The following is a 13,982-nucleotide window of genomic DNA, read 5'->3' on the forward strand; positions in this document are numbered from 1 at the left end:
AGCTCTGAATCCGTGCTATTTCTCAGACCATGGCCAGACTTTGCCTGGGAGAGTGCCTGTTGATACAGGTGTGAGCATGACATTGTTGTCATGCATGCTAACAAACCACTGTGGAGGACTAACAGAGCAGCTCTTCCAGGCCACTCTTTAGCCCTATTTATTTTAGTAGTATAGGTAAAGGTAAAGAAACTGGATAAAAGGTCAAAAATGCCATTTGAAAACTGAAGGCTTATTCATCAAAAAAATGGGAAGAAGACAAGCAGTGACATGCTACCACTCTAGGAAGCTAGTGCAACATAGATGTAAAAAGACAATGGAAAATTGCTCTTATCTCTTCATTTATTCAGTACTTGGATTCTGTCCTGGAGCTGCAAACAAGCCAGCAAGCTGTGTGCATCTCCCCAGAAGTGAACAACTAATTGCCACTGTATCATTCTCATTTAGTAATTAGCCAGAATCTTTTTAATGACACCAGAAAGGATAGAGGTCTAATGCCCTTCTAAAGCACAGTCAGATACTAACTTTCTCAGAGCAGGAGTGTAGATAAAATGCTGAAACAAATGCTTTTCTTCAGCCCAGAGTATGCCCCAGTGCACTCACCATGACAAAAGAGTAACCAATCCAAAGTGAACTCCAGCCTTCAGGACACGGTGGTATTTGAATTGTTTGACTGTGAACGGCTATTACCATAGCAGGAGCTTCACACACAGAACATCTAGAAAGACCAAGACATGAATGAGCTACATGCACTTGAGGATTAGTATTACTTATGATTTTTAGAATTTACTTTCTTTAAGAAATCTTGAATTAGAAAATGTTGTCACTTTCAGAAAAAAAATAAAACTAAAATGTTTCATTTAGAAAAACAACCGTTTTTTCTATTTGGGGACAGCTTAAGTCTTATTTCTGTTAGTCTTCCTATGAGCAAAGAACAAGAGACCTCTTATCTGAATATTTAAATATATTTGTCTTTTTCCAGTCCCATTTGTACTGCAGTTTCTAAAAGTGCTCAATGTCATGAATATGAGAGGCAATCATTATAACTCAGCAAGTATCAATTAAAAGCGGTCTACTGTGATCAGAGTGAAGTCATAGCAATTCACCATCCTAAAACATAGCTCTGAGTGACTTCCAGAAAGAAAGCAACATCTCTGGTAAATGTCTTACAAGGCTAATCTAATCTAATGCAGACTCTTCCCAATGCATTTTCCTTGAAAGTGGCTTTTATTTACAGTTATGGTATTTATCTCCAGTAAGAGATTTTTAGCAAAGTAACTTGAACAATGAACTTGAAAGCAACTCTCCAGAAAGCTGTGCAGCACCAGTTCTTTCACTTCAGACAAATTCAATGCGTCTCAGAACTGCTATGTTACTGAATAATCCAATGACCAATCATGCCTTCACAGGAGAAGCATAACAAATATGAGCTGAGCTGGAAATTTAATATGGGAGCTGGTAATAAAGAATCTGGTAGATACAATCCATTTTCTTTTTTACAATGCCTAAACTGGCTACTGCAGTTAGCAATGATGAAAATGATTCAAAACAGAACTAAACAGTCTGATTCCATTTATCATAGCAGTGGAAAGAATCAAGTGCAAAATGGATTAAGTTGGATACTGAAAAATGCACAGAAGCAAAGGAATTGAGAATTAAAGCCTTCTATTTCTGATTTGTGAAGACTGCTTTCATACCTACTGCCTTCATCTTCAGTGCAGAAGTGAGAGAGTTATTTTAAGAAACACATGGATGAAAGAGTAAGTTAAAAGAAGAATGTAAAGATGCTCCTGTTCCCAGAGCTCTGCTTTGCTTCAAGAGATTTCTGGTATTTCAGTGGAAGGCCTTACATGAAAAGAAGTCCCATGACCCAAGGCTGCAAGTGACACTTCTACACCTTTCCAACTTTTGGACAGGGAAAGCTACTGGTTTAAAAGCCTCAACTAATAAAATAAATGGAAAGAATATCCTTCTCAGATTCTTTGGTGGTTTAGAAAATGTGTATTACAATTATCTCACTCTCTATTATGGCTAAAAGATGAAAACCCCATATACACACACATGCACACATACACATGCGTGTGTATATATACACACACAAACACACACATATACTTTTTTTATGGCGCAAAAGCTACTCTATCTGCATAAGATAAGGCAAAATGTTGGTGGGTACCTCCTTGAGAAAGAGTTTCATAAGTGATTGTTAAAGGCTACTTTGGGTGCTTGATAGGGAATGCATAAAAGCAACATGAATTTCAGAGGTTGTCCATTTGAATTTTGCTGCAAGTCAAGCCCCTTCCTTTCACATCCAATGAACAACCGAAAAAATAAGACCAACAAAAACTACAGCCTGTCTTGAGATCATCTTGCCCTCAATCTGCTCACTCATTTCCAAGGCACACCAATTTCTACAGCACTAAGCCAAAAATAGAGCACAGAGTACAAGACACAAGATGGATTCTATTATGCAAAATAAATATCAAATGTTTTGCAGTAGAGACAAATATTTTTTTGAACATACCAAGATGTCAAGACTACAACCCACTGATAACTTGAATTGTCTTTTCTCTTGAGTGGTTTATACAGACCCGAGAAAACACTAACAGCAATCTCCACTCCCATTCACTTTACGTGGCAGAAAGAGGGATCAGCAAGAGCTGATACAAATTAGAAGCAATGATAGGAATCAAAGTAATGCCTATATCTAACAATTATCAATTGAGCTATAGATTGGATATTCCTTGTCAGATTCTTATCTAATGACAGTGGTACAGTTTACCACGCTCTTCTCACACCTCTGCCTTCAGCACTGGGAATATTATGCCAGGATATTTTTTGCTAAAGGTCTTGAAATTTAAAACGGACCAAAAGTTTGACATGCTGGATTGATGCAGAACAGTTACGTACCACACTTTATGCCAGCTATGAATCTGAATTATTAAAAAAATAGATGATTGATTTTGCAACTGTTTCCTTTAATTCACACAACAATCGTATTCAAGCAGTGTTGCCAAAACAATGGAAGAAGTCTGGCAGCCTAATGAATGATAAAAACGCTACCATTTTCAAACAAAAGAAAATTGAGCCCTGAAAAGCTTCTAGCTATGGCTAATCAAAAAACAAGTGTTTTGGACAAGAATTGTGAATAAATTCAAAACTTTTTCTCATTCGAAGTACATCATAACTTTTACAAACAACATTTCAAAGTAAATCTTTTCATTTGCATTAGACTCAAAATAAACTACTTTATTTGTTTGGGTTTCCCTCCAAATGGATTTATTTTTGATCAAAGTCTAAACTGAAAAAATGCACGGTTTGAAACACTTCATCAAAGGAACTCTAAATTTAAAGGCAGGAAATAAAAATGTACAGATTAAAAGCCTTTCCCAGAAAAATAATGTACCATACGCGCTTTTCACAGGCTTCTTCATTTTACAAACACAGCAGAACTGAAACTGTACCTGCTGATGAATGGTCTGATACTATCACCAGTGATAGGAGCCATACTCATTGGCATGGGTTCAGGAGTGGACAGCCAGTAGGAATAGTCATTCCTTGATGCAAAGTTACATACGTTGTTGATATTGCAGAATAAGAAAGGCATGGTACTAAATTTACGAAGACAGCTTCCCGCCGTGCCTGAAAAGTCAAGTGAAAGGTTCCTTGTTAACCCATTTTTGCTGAACCATTGCCAACTGCCAAGCAAAGATTTCCAGGAGCAGGTAAAAAGCAGATTTCACTTGTTCTGAAGGGTCCAGTTCTCTTGGAGGAAGTGACTTCTCTTACTCCCTAAGGAAGGAACAGGGCAAGGCAAGGAGTAGCCCAGTCTTGCCTGTAGAATTATGGAGTAACTTAGGTTGGAACAGACCTCTATAAATCACCTATCCCAAGCCCCTGACAGTTAGAAAAGGTGCTTGGGTCCATAGCCAGTTTGAGTTCTGAGTATCTCCAAATACAGAGGTTCAACAACCTCTCTGGGGTTCCATTCCAGTGTTTGAGCACCAGCAAGGTAAAAAAAGCTTTTCTTGATGTTTCACTGAAATACACCTCATACTTGTGTCCCTTGCTTCTTCTGTTGGTTAGCCGCTCTGAGAAGAGTTGATTCCATTTCTCTGCCCTCCCTGTAGACAGCTCTAGACAGCAATAACAGCCTCTCCCTACATTTCTGTTAAGGCTGAGCAAACCCTTACAGTCTCATCACACTGCCCAGACGCACTAGCCACCTTAGTAGCTAGCTTTTATATTTACTGTGGTGTGACAATAATATATTTGTTCTGGGAAGCCCAAGTCTGGGCACAGATATATACCAGATGCAGTCTTACAACTGCCAAACAGAGGGGAAAAATCATTTCCCTCCATCTGCTGATTGCACTCTTGCCAATAGAAGCCAGTAAGTTGGGCAAGAGGGAATAGGTAGCTGTTGTTGCAAAGGCACATGGATAACTCATACTCAGTGCTGGTTACCACGACTCCCAAGTCCTTTTCTGCAAAGCAGCTTTCTAGCAGCACTCTGTACTGCTGCCACTGGAAGCATAGTCATTCCCCAGCCTATTCTGTTGCACAAGGTTATTTTGTTCTAGGTGTACCCCTTTGCATCTGCCTTTACTGAACTCTGTGAGGTTCTCAGCCCTTTTCTCCAGCTTGGCCAGATCTTCTGAATGGCAGCTGTGTCCACTAGGGAATCAACTGTTCCTCCCAGTCTGGCATTACACATTACAAACTTGCTGAGAGTGCACTCACCCATGTCATTAATAAAATCATTGGGATGTATTTGCCCAATACTAATTCCTGAGAGAAATCACTAATCAACAACCACCGCTCAGGCTTTGTACATCTGATCACATCCCTCTGAACCTGATGGACCCATAAATTTTCCATTGACCTTATCATCTACTTAGCCAGCCCATATCTCTCTAATTTGACTACAAAGATACTATGGATGACCACATCAAAGGCTTTGATAAAGACTTTCTTAGGTAAACTGGCACTGTTTCCACTATATACCAAACCATTATTTGTACCAACCTAGAAGGCATAATAAACTACCACCTAGCCCAGAGTAATTTTACAGTTTGTTCACTACAGTTCTACAAATGAAAGAAACATTTGGTTTGTAATTAATTCTAATTAAATTCTAATCTGTTTTCTACTTACCCAAATCTTGGCCATGGGCTCTCTCATTGCCTTGTACATAAAGCAAGGAGTAGCCATGGTAAATCAGCCTTGTTCCAAATGGACACGCTGGTTCTTCAGTGGTTTGACTGTGTCTGGTAACAAGGAAGCCGTGAGCAACAGATGGTGCACCTGGTGGGCCCATAGCCCCAGGCAAACCTTCAGGGCCAGGTGGACCAGGGAATCCTCTGGGCCCTACAATACAGAGAGTCTCCTTTTACCTCTCAGACAGCAGTACTCTGCCCATATAACTAAATAAGGTAAATTAGACACATTCACACCTAGTCTCCTATGTTATTTTTATATGAAGGAATCAAGTCTTTGAACTCATGGACTTACCTGGGGGACCATAAGGACCAGCTTCTCCTTTCTGCCCAGGTTTACCATCAAACCCTGGACTACCAGGTGGTCCGGGTACACCTGAAGGTCCTGTCACCCCTGTTGAAAAACGAGGAATAGTTATTACTAGATACTACTTCCTGTTAGTTCTGACATTTTGCCTTTTTGTTCAGTACAGCACAGGCACACCTCAGCATAAACTAAACTCATGCATATTCAGTGCATATATTTCAATACCTAGAGGACATATGTGGGTTACTGCAGGCAAACTGATTATAATAGAGAAGAACAGAGAAGTAAGAAGAGCGTGTACTTCTAAAACAATTAGTATTCTACTGGAATATGAAAAGGAAGGTAGGTCAGCAATCTCCTCCTCTGCTTATCATATGACTCAAACTGAAACAAACCATAAAGAAGCTGGGTCAGGAACAGTGGGTAAATCAGTATTCTCTTAGCTTCTTCCTAAACAGGTTTTCAGACATACATTATGTCATCCCTTTATCAATTTCTAGGGACGCTTTGAGTCCTACATAAACTCAGTAACTGACTGGGAAAAAGAAGTTAACACCATCAGCACCATAGCAACATTTCTGTGACACATGACACACTTTAGCTAGGCACAGCTGTCATTTTCCTGATCACTCAAAAAAAGCAATATTGTGTTCACATATTGTAGTGACTACAGAGAATAGCGACACATCCCTTACAAGCAAACCCATGCTGTGTTCAATCACCGAGGTTATTTCTTAGCTATTTCTTAATGGACAGCAGTTACAAAGTTGTAACCACACCTTCAAACGCAATCTTCCATTATCTATTATATTAAATAGAAACAATATATTCATTATATTCCACTGTAATTCCCTATTATTTTCTCATAAAACAATCAAGAACAAAGATTTCCATCAGAATATTACTAGCTTAAGAACACCTCTGAGCACCTACTCACCATGTCCTGTCATTCTGAAGGACATGTGTCCTTGTGCTAGTATTTCATCTTACCCTTTGTTCCATTCTCTTATTTATTCTCTTAAACTCACTTCTCTAACGCGTCTAATTTTTGCAGTTTACCTTTTCTTTATAAAATTGCAATCTAGGACTATGAAACAAGGTTCCTCAGGAAGAAAGTACTTTTCACTCCAGGATCAAAGTGTTTTTCCTTATGCTTGTCTTCTCCCAGACACAGTAATTAAGTTTGGATTCAACACTGAAGACAGAAGATACCCTAACAAATACATTCTGGAGAAAGGATGAGAAGTGTGTCGCCAGTCATTCTGCTTACTGCTGAGCTCAGATACTGATGGGCTGACTGCAGAGTGAGAGCATATATGAAAATCACCAGGAACGCATCTGCTCCTGGGACTCTTTCGGATGAGCTCCAAAATGAAGGACTCTCCTCCTCATTGCTGACACTATTTTAAGTGGCTTATAAAAAGCTACGCAATATTATATCAAAAATCTTCTATTGTCTAGCCTACCACTGGTCTATTTTTACATTACTTAAAATGTGTTTCTACTTCGAGACTCTCACCTTGCTGTCCTTTGGGACCTGGAAGTCCTGGGAATCCTTTGAGACCAACTGGTCCTACAGGTCCAGGTAAGCCAGGATCGCCTTTAACAAGCTGAAACGCACCTGGTGGGCCTGGTGGGCCTTGTAAACCTGCCAAAGTTAACAGAGGAAATCACATATTTAGTATTGTACAATAAAAAAGTGAGAAAACAATGCTACCTTGTAGTGCCATTTAGAGTCAGAAAACAGACAAAGCCTATACATACAAGGTATCAGTGTGTCCAAGACTTCATATGGGCATTGAGTAGGGTCATACCTGTTAAAGAGCCAAACCCAAAAGCGACTGAGGGTAGAAGACAACAGGGCTCAAGGTGCAATGGGGGAAACAGCCTAGGCTGTTTCACAAGCCTCCAGTGACATATCATATAGAAAATCATATTGCTACCTCCTACATTCCCATGTCCAACCAGGAAGGACAGAGCAGGCCCACAGATGTAGCTCTGACAAGAAGCCCTGTGACCAGGGTGTGCAAACAGGGAGTGGCATCTGATGGGAGTGACATTGGCAGGTTGTGCAACAATTTGCTCAGAAGAGCTGCACACTTTGCCAGTTCCTGGGCTGCTGCCTGCTTTGCTCCCCAGTAGCCCCAACAGTCATGCCAACTGATGGCTGTGCAAGCCTACCCAGAAGCTTGAGATCTCCACTGAATTACAATTAGAAGGATGACATCATTCAAAAGAATTACCATTTTTAAAGTGGACTATTTTTCTAAGAATTGCAAGAAGACTCTGACCTGTGGAATGAAAAAGGCATCTACAACTTCAAGGCTGTAGCTAAAACCCAAACAGAAGCACTACAGCCTATCTATGTTGACATCTCCATCCAAACAGACCTCCCAAGGACTGAAATAGCTGCCCAGACCTTAGGTTGTTTGCAGTTCCCTCAGCACGTTTGCAGATGGCACCAACCTGAGTGGTGTAGTCAATAAGCTAGAAGGAAGGGATGCCATGGAGCAGAACCTTGACATGCTTCAGAAGTAGGCCAGTGTGAACCTCAAGATGTTCATCAATGCCAAGTGCAAGGTCCTGCACCTGGGTAGGGGCAATCCCCAATATCAATACAGACTAGGGGATGAATGGACTGAGAGCAGCCCTGCAGAGAAGAACTTGCAGATAAATGAAAAACTGTCTATGAGCCAGCAATATGTGGTCACAGCACAGAAATTTGATCATATTCTGAGCTACATGAAAAGAAACATGGCCAGCAGGTGGAGGGAGGTGATTCTTCCCCTCTATTCTGCTGGAATACTGCATCCAGCTCTGGGGTCTCCAGTACAAGAAAGACATCGATCTGTTGGAGCAGGTCCAGAGGGGAGCCATGACAATGATTAGAGAGGGCTGGAGCACTTCCCCTTTGAAGAAAGGCTGAGAGACCCGGGGTTATTCAGCCTGGAGAAGAGAAGGCTCCAGGGAGACTTTATTGGAGCATTTCAATATATAAAGGGGGCTTAAAGAAAGATGGAGAGAGATTTTCCACCAGGGTCTATAGTCACAGATCAAAGGGCAATGATTTTAAACAGAAAGAGGGTAGAATTAGGTTGGACTTAAGAATTTTTTTTACAAAGAGTGTGATGTGTCACTGGAACAGGTTGCCCAGAGAAGCTGTGGGCCTTGAATTGTTCAAGGCCAGGTTGGACAGGGTTCTCAGCAACCTGATCTAGTGGAAGGTGTCTCTGCTGATGTCAGGGGGGTTGGACTAGATGACGTTTAAGGTCCCTTCCTACCTAAACTATTTTATGATTCTGTGATTCAGATGTTGATACCATGATATATAGTTTAATATTCTAACTTGTGACACTGAATATAAGGGGGAAGGAGATACCATTATTAGTTACATTTTAACAACATCTGGGATAAAAAAAAAGCATTCATATTATACCTTTAGATCCAGGGAGACCTTGATCACCTCGTTCACCCTTAAGGCCTGGGAAGCCAGGAGATCCTTTTGGACCTGAAGTCAAAGGAAATATTTACATGAAAATTCAGTATCTTCCTGATTTGGAAGGATATGTGCAGAATAATCATGTACCACCCCATGACCCTGTAAAGGTCACCACCCCACCACTCATGTAAAGGCCATGACTTATTTACACAAGTAATTTTTGTTTGCAAGAACAAGATACAAACAGCACTAAGTAACCAAATAAATGATGACTGAAACCAAATTTACCTTACTTCAGTTATTAATACCTTTAAATACACTTAAAATTAACAAAGCAAGACAACAGACAAAAGGCAAAAAACCTTGAGAAAAATCTCCATTGTTCTTGTATACTTTCTCATGCAGTTTTCAATGTCCTGTTTCAGTAATTCGTAACAGTCAACATACTTTGAGCATCTTTTCCGAAAGAGGAAGGATATTGAAAGTGACATCTTGACATACTTTTTAGGAACATGGTTAATGTTCTTCTCACCTGGTACACCTGGAACTCCTGGAGGTCCCAGATCACCCTTTTGACCAATATCACCTGGTAAACCAGGGCTACCCTGTATAAAAGAAAAAGTTAAATATAGTTATCCTACACTATTAAGATATGAATCTCAAATAGCCTGGATATTTTCAGAAACCTATAAAAAGCACGTTTAACATGAGAGAAAAGCCATTAACTTTAAGGAATGATTATTCTCTATCATGACTGGATAAGAAGCTTCTTTTCTAGGAAAAAGCATGACACCTTGTTCTTACTAAACTATTTTTTGCCTTACAAAAATACTAGTTCAGAATAAGGTCTCACTAACAGTATAGCTAATAAAACGGTTCTCAACCATAGACTGTATATATTGTCATGAAAAACATCAGCAAGCACAAAGCTCAGCAAACTCTAATTTCAGTGCAGTCCTACAAGGCAGTGGCTAGTCATATAATTGAATGGGGTCACTCTAGATCATATCAGACTTGAAACCTTCTACTTTCACATGCGGGATGAAATTGAATGTGCTCAACAACTTAAAATCCTCTGAAGATTTTTATTTCTCAACAGGGCTAAAATATACAAGGACTTAAACACTTCAAATACAATGCGAACTCTTCCTTCTGCCTTCACTATTATAAACTGTTCTCCTGAAATTAATGGTAACAAGTTCACTATATAGCCTCAGTTCAAGGAAAACCAAGCCCATATTTCAAAAGACACTGTAAATAGTAACTTAAATGACAGTCAATTTCCTTTTCTTCTTTGTCTGTTGCAGAGCATCTGCAAAAAGCTTGTAAGTATAGTTTAGAGTTTCTCCCTGGCTGAAGCAATATGGCAGTGACAGTCCCCTATCTAATAAAATGTGAACACAGGTGGAAGAAAGACACAAAATCCCTTTGCTAAGTAACCTACTGATCAGAGGTTGGAGATGTGAATTGAGTACTCAGTGAAAAATAATACTGATGGCAGGAGATTCCCCTCATCATATTTGGAGAGCAAAAGGGTAGACACACAGTGGAGTGATTTTTCATTTGATGTATGTTAGATGTTTATACTAAGGTGAGAAGAATGGCTCCCTAAAAACTTCTCTTTCCACTGACTATAAAGGGAGAAGAGATAACTTGCTTAAAAATGGATGTCAGCAATGAGTCTATTGAAGTTAAACAAAAGAAATGCTACCGTTGGAACAGTGAAGAGAGGTATTAATGAAGTAAGGTTCCCTAGTTTCCTTCAGCCACATAGTCGTAGTACACAGGATTGTTTAAAGAAATGGTCCCCTCTTTGTATCATAACGTGAGCTTCTCTAGCACAAAACAGGAGGCCTAACAGTCATTCAGAAGACAGTCATCAGTCAGAGAATCTCACTATAAGAGTTTTTTTAATAACCTCTTTTTTTTTTAGGTTATAATTATAAAATGTAATAATTTATAAGAAAAGTTTATTGGAAGCTTTCCACAAAATACATTTTCCACAACAGTATGCAGATTCCTGAACTTTTTTCCCCCCACACTATATATAGCTCGGCAAACAACATTTTGTTTTGGATCTGTTCCCAACAAAACAAAACTGTTTCAGTTCATGAAAATTATGAAAGTGTTTCTTTTCTCATTTCAACTTTAAAATGCACAGAAAACCCATGGGATTTGTATTTCATGCTCTGATCTCCATGTTCACTTTTTTTTTAATTGGATTTTTGGACAGGCTGTGTCACCCATGTTGTAACAAAATCTCTTTTGTGATATAGGTTACCATGTACCTGGAGACCAGTACAAGCAAATGAACTGCAATCAGAGCAGGAGCCTGTCACATTGGGGAGCATGAAGACATTAGAAACCCATCATAGTATATAACACCAGAGGAAGTTTAATATTGAAATAACTCTCACCGGAGCATTTCACACTGACTTAACAACCCAACACATTGTGGCACAAGGATAGTAAAGCATTTTCTTCTGACTGAAAGCACAGAATCAAAATCCTTTGGCATTCCACATTCTTCAGAAACAAAGAGTCTTGGACTAGAATAATGACCCATGAAAACTTTAGAATTTTCTGGCATATAAAAACTTGGCTCTCTGCAGAAGCACTGCAAATTCTTAAAACAGTGGAAATATACTGGAACGTTATTTTGAAATTTACTGCCTTTAAAGCTGGTATGGTCTCAAAAAGATAAAGCCAAGATCTAGTGTTAGAACACTGAATCAAACCCTTAATGTCTCTGCAAAGTGAATCCTGGATGCAGAAAAGGATGTAGCAGATCTTTGCATTATCAAAAATAATGCTGACATTTTAAGTCCATTATCAGTATTTTGCTTTTCACATCAGGACCTTATTCCTGAGTCTTCCTTCTCCTTGTACGCCAGGAATTGATGAGTCATATCTGCCTACTTTCTTATTCCTTCTTCTATAAATTTTATTATTTTCTTAGTAGGAAAGAGGAAATTAAAAGTTAAAATATAGACCATATTTTTCAGTGTGGAAAAAGGTAACAGACAGTCTAAGTGAAAGAGTATAGAAGACCAGCTATTCTAGGTAACTGTCCTATTCTACTTTATTTTCCCTAATATACACCAAAGGGACTGGTTTACACTAGGGAAAATGAATAATATGTACCAACAATGTATTAATAGCATTGCCTGTTTGTATTTCTAAATCAGCAGCTATATTTCATCACTGACAGTACTGAAAGTGCACTTTATTTGAAAGGTTTCATAACAAAACCAAACAATTCAGGTATTTTCAGAAGGCAATTTATCGTGAAATATGCAACTTTTAAAATTAACTACTAATGCATTTGCAGGATTTATGGATGTGCTGCAGCCATTCTGTACTGTTAATACACTGTAAATTATATTCTGGGTGTTGTATGTTCCCACTCACTATCTATAAATTTCTATTAAGTTCATTAGCTCACTGGGGCTTATTGGTAAGCAGCCTTTAAAAGGAGAGAATTGAACTGTTTTCAAACTGACTTCACATCCTCAGCAGAGAGTCCCAAAGGCACTTTAAGCATAAAGCATCATTATTTTGAACATGAAACATCTATGATTAATATATCCATAAATTACAAGAACCAGCTTTCAGAAAATCTGGAGTGTACTGAAAGTAACTTACTGGCAGTCCCTGGAAACCTGGATCACCTTTGACTCCTGGACTCCCAGGAGTCCCAGGCCAGCCATTGCTCCCCTGCTCTCCTTTGGCCCCTTTCAGACCTGGGGGTCCTGGTGGCCCTGTTGGACCTGGTAAACCTACAAACCAGAACAAGTGACTATTTAGCGGCAAAATTCATTCAGAGAAGTACCTGATGAAGGACAAGCTGTCTCAATCTACAAATGGGCAGTATCAAAGTAATTATCGTGACAACATTTCAGGAAAATAAGAAGGAGAATCTGTTGCAGTGATGTCCACATGACTCCACATCCCATCATTTATCAGCCTGTGGCTGACAGAAAATACTTGAGAGTTTTCTGTATGTGCAAAACAGATGGTATGTTTTCAGGTATGAATGTGGTAGAGACATACTGCAGCTCTTCTCTACTCTCCTCCTTATCCTCTAGCACAGAGTCATTCACTGTCAAGATAAGGTCACACTGGGCTGTTTTTAAGCACATTAACACCACAGGATATAGGAGCATATAGCTGTGGAAGCCTTAAAACAGTAAATAAAGCCCAGAAGGAAACATGGAAATGGGAGGCACTCTTCTCAGCATTAGAAGAAAGACTTCTGGACAAAACCAACTGCCTAAGGGCATGAAATCAGCCTGCTCTAGGACATAATGCCAATATCAAGGGGAGCTTTTCTCTGACCTGTGAGAAGAGGATATAACAAGTATATGCAATATTTATTATGCTATTAATTAATTGAGCTTTGATTAACAGCAGTACATTAGTTGAGCTTTGATTAACAGCAGTGCCTCAAGGGTCAGTACTGCAACCAGTATTATTTAATATATTCATCAATGATTTAGATGACGGAATTGAGTGTACTATCAGCAAGTTTGCTGATGACACTAAGCTGGGAGGAGTGGCTGACACGCCAGAAGGCTGTGCTGCCATCCAGCGAGACCTGGACAGGCTGGAGAGTTGGGCAGGGAATAACGGGATGAAATATAACAAGGGAAAGTGTAGAGTCCTGCATCTGGGCAGGAACAACCCCAGGTTCCAGTATAGGTTGGGAAACGACCTGTTAGAGAGCAGTGTAGGGGAGAGGGACCTGGGGGTCCTAGTGGACGACAGGATGACCATGAGCCAACACTGTGCCCTTGTGGCCAAGAAGGCCAATGGCATCCTGGGGTGTATTAGAAGGGGGGTGGTTAGTAGGTCGAGAGAGGTCCTCCTTCCCCTCTCTCTGCTCTGGTGAGACTGCATCTGGAATATTGTGTCCAGTTCTGGGCCCCTCAGTTCAAGAAGGACAGGGACCTGCTGGAGAGAGTCCAGCGCAGGGCAGCGAAGATGATTAAGGGAGTGGAGCATCTCCCTTATGAGGAAA

At 39.8% G+C, this 13,982-nt stretch overlaps 1 protein-coding gene across 2 annotated transcripts in view; it reads right to left on the reverse strand.

Moving 5' to 3' along the window:
• COL4A1 (collagen type IV alpha 1 chain) overlaps positions 1-13,982 on the reverse strand; it is a 123,672-nt gene that overhangs the window by 5,260 nt on the left and 104,430 nt on the right. For both annotated transcript variants that reach the window (XM_062619285.1, XM_062619294.1), the window contains exons 43-50: positions 12,608-12,741; positions 9,495-9,567; positions 8,960-9,031; positions 7,043-7,171; positions 5,512-5,610; positions 5,155-5,367; positions 3,462-3,639; positions 601-715 (exon numbers count right to left, since the gene is read on the reverse strand). In XM_062619285.1, the coding sequence (XP_062475269.1) occupies positions 601-715; positions 3,462-3,639; positions 5,155-5,367; positions 5,512-5,610; positions 7,043-7,171; positions 8,960-9,031; positions 9,495-9,567; positions 12,608-12,741 (1,013 nt within the window). The remainder of the gene's footprint in view (positions 1-600; positions 716-3,461; positions 3,640-5,154; positions 5,368-5,511; positions 5,611-7,042; positions 7,172-8,959; positions 9,032-9,494; positions 9,568-12,607; positions 12,742-13,982) is intronic.

Source organism: Pezoporus occidentalis, unplaced genomic scaffold (assembly GCF_034315485.1).
Source record: "Pezoporus occidentalis ecotype Australia unplaced genomic scaffold, CSIRO_AGI_Poc_V1 ctg105, whole genome shotgun sequence".
Lineage (NCBI taxonomy): Eukaryota > Metazoa > Chordata > Aves > Psittaciformes > Psittacidae > Pezoporus > Pezoporus occidentalis.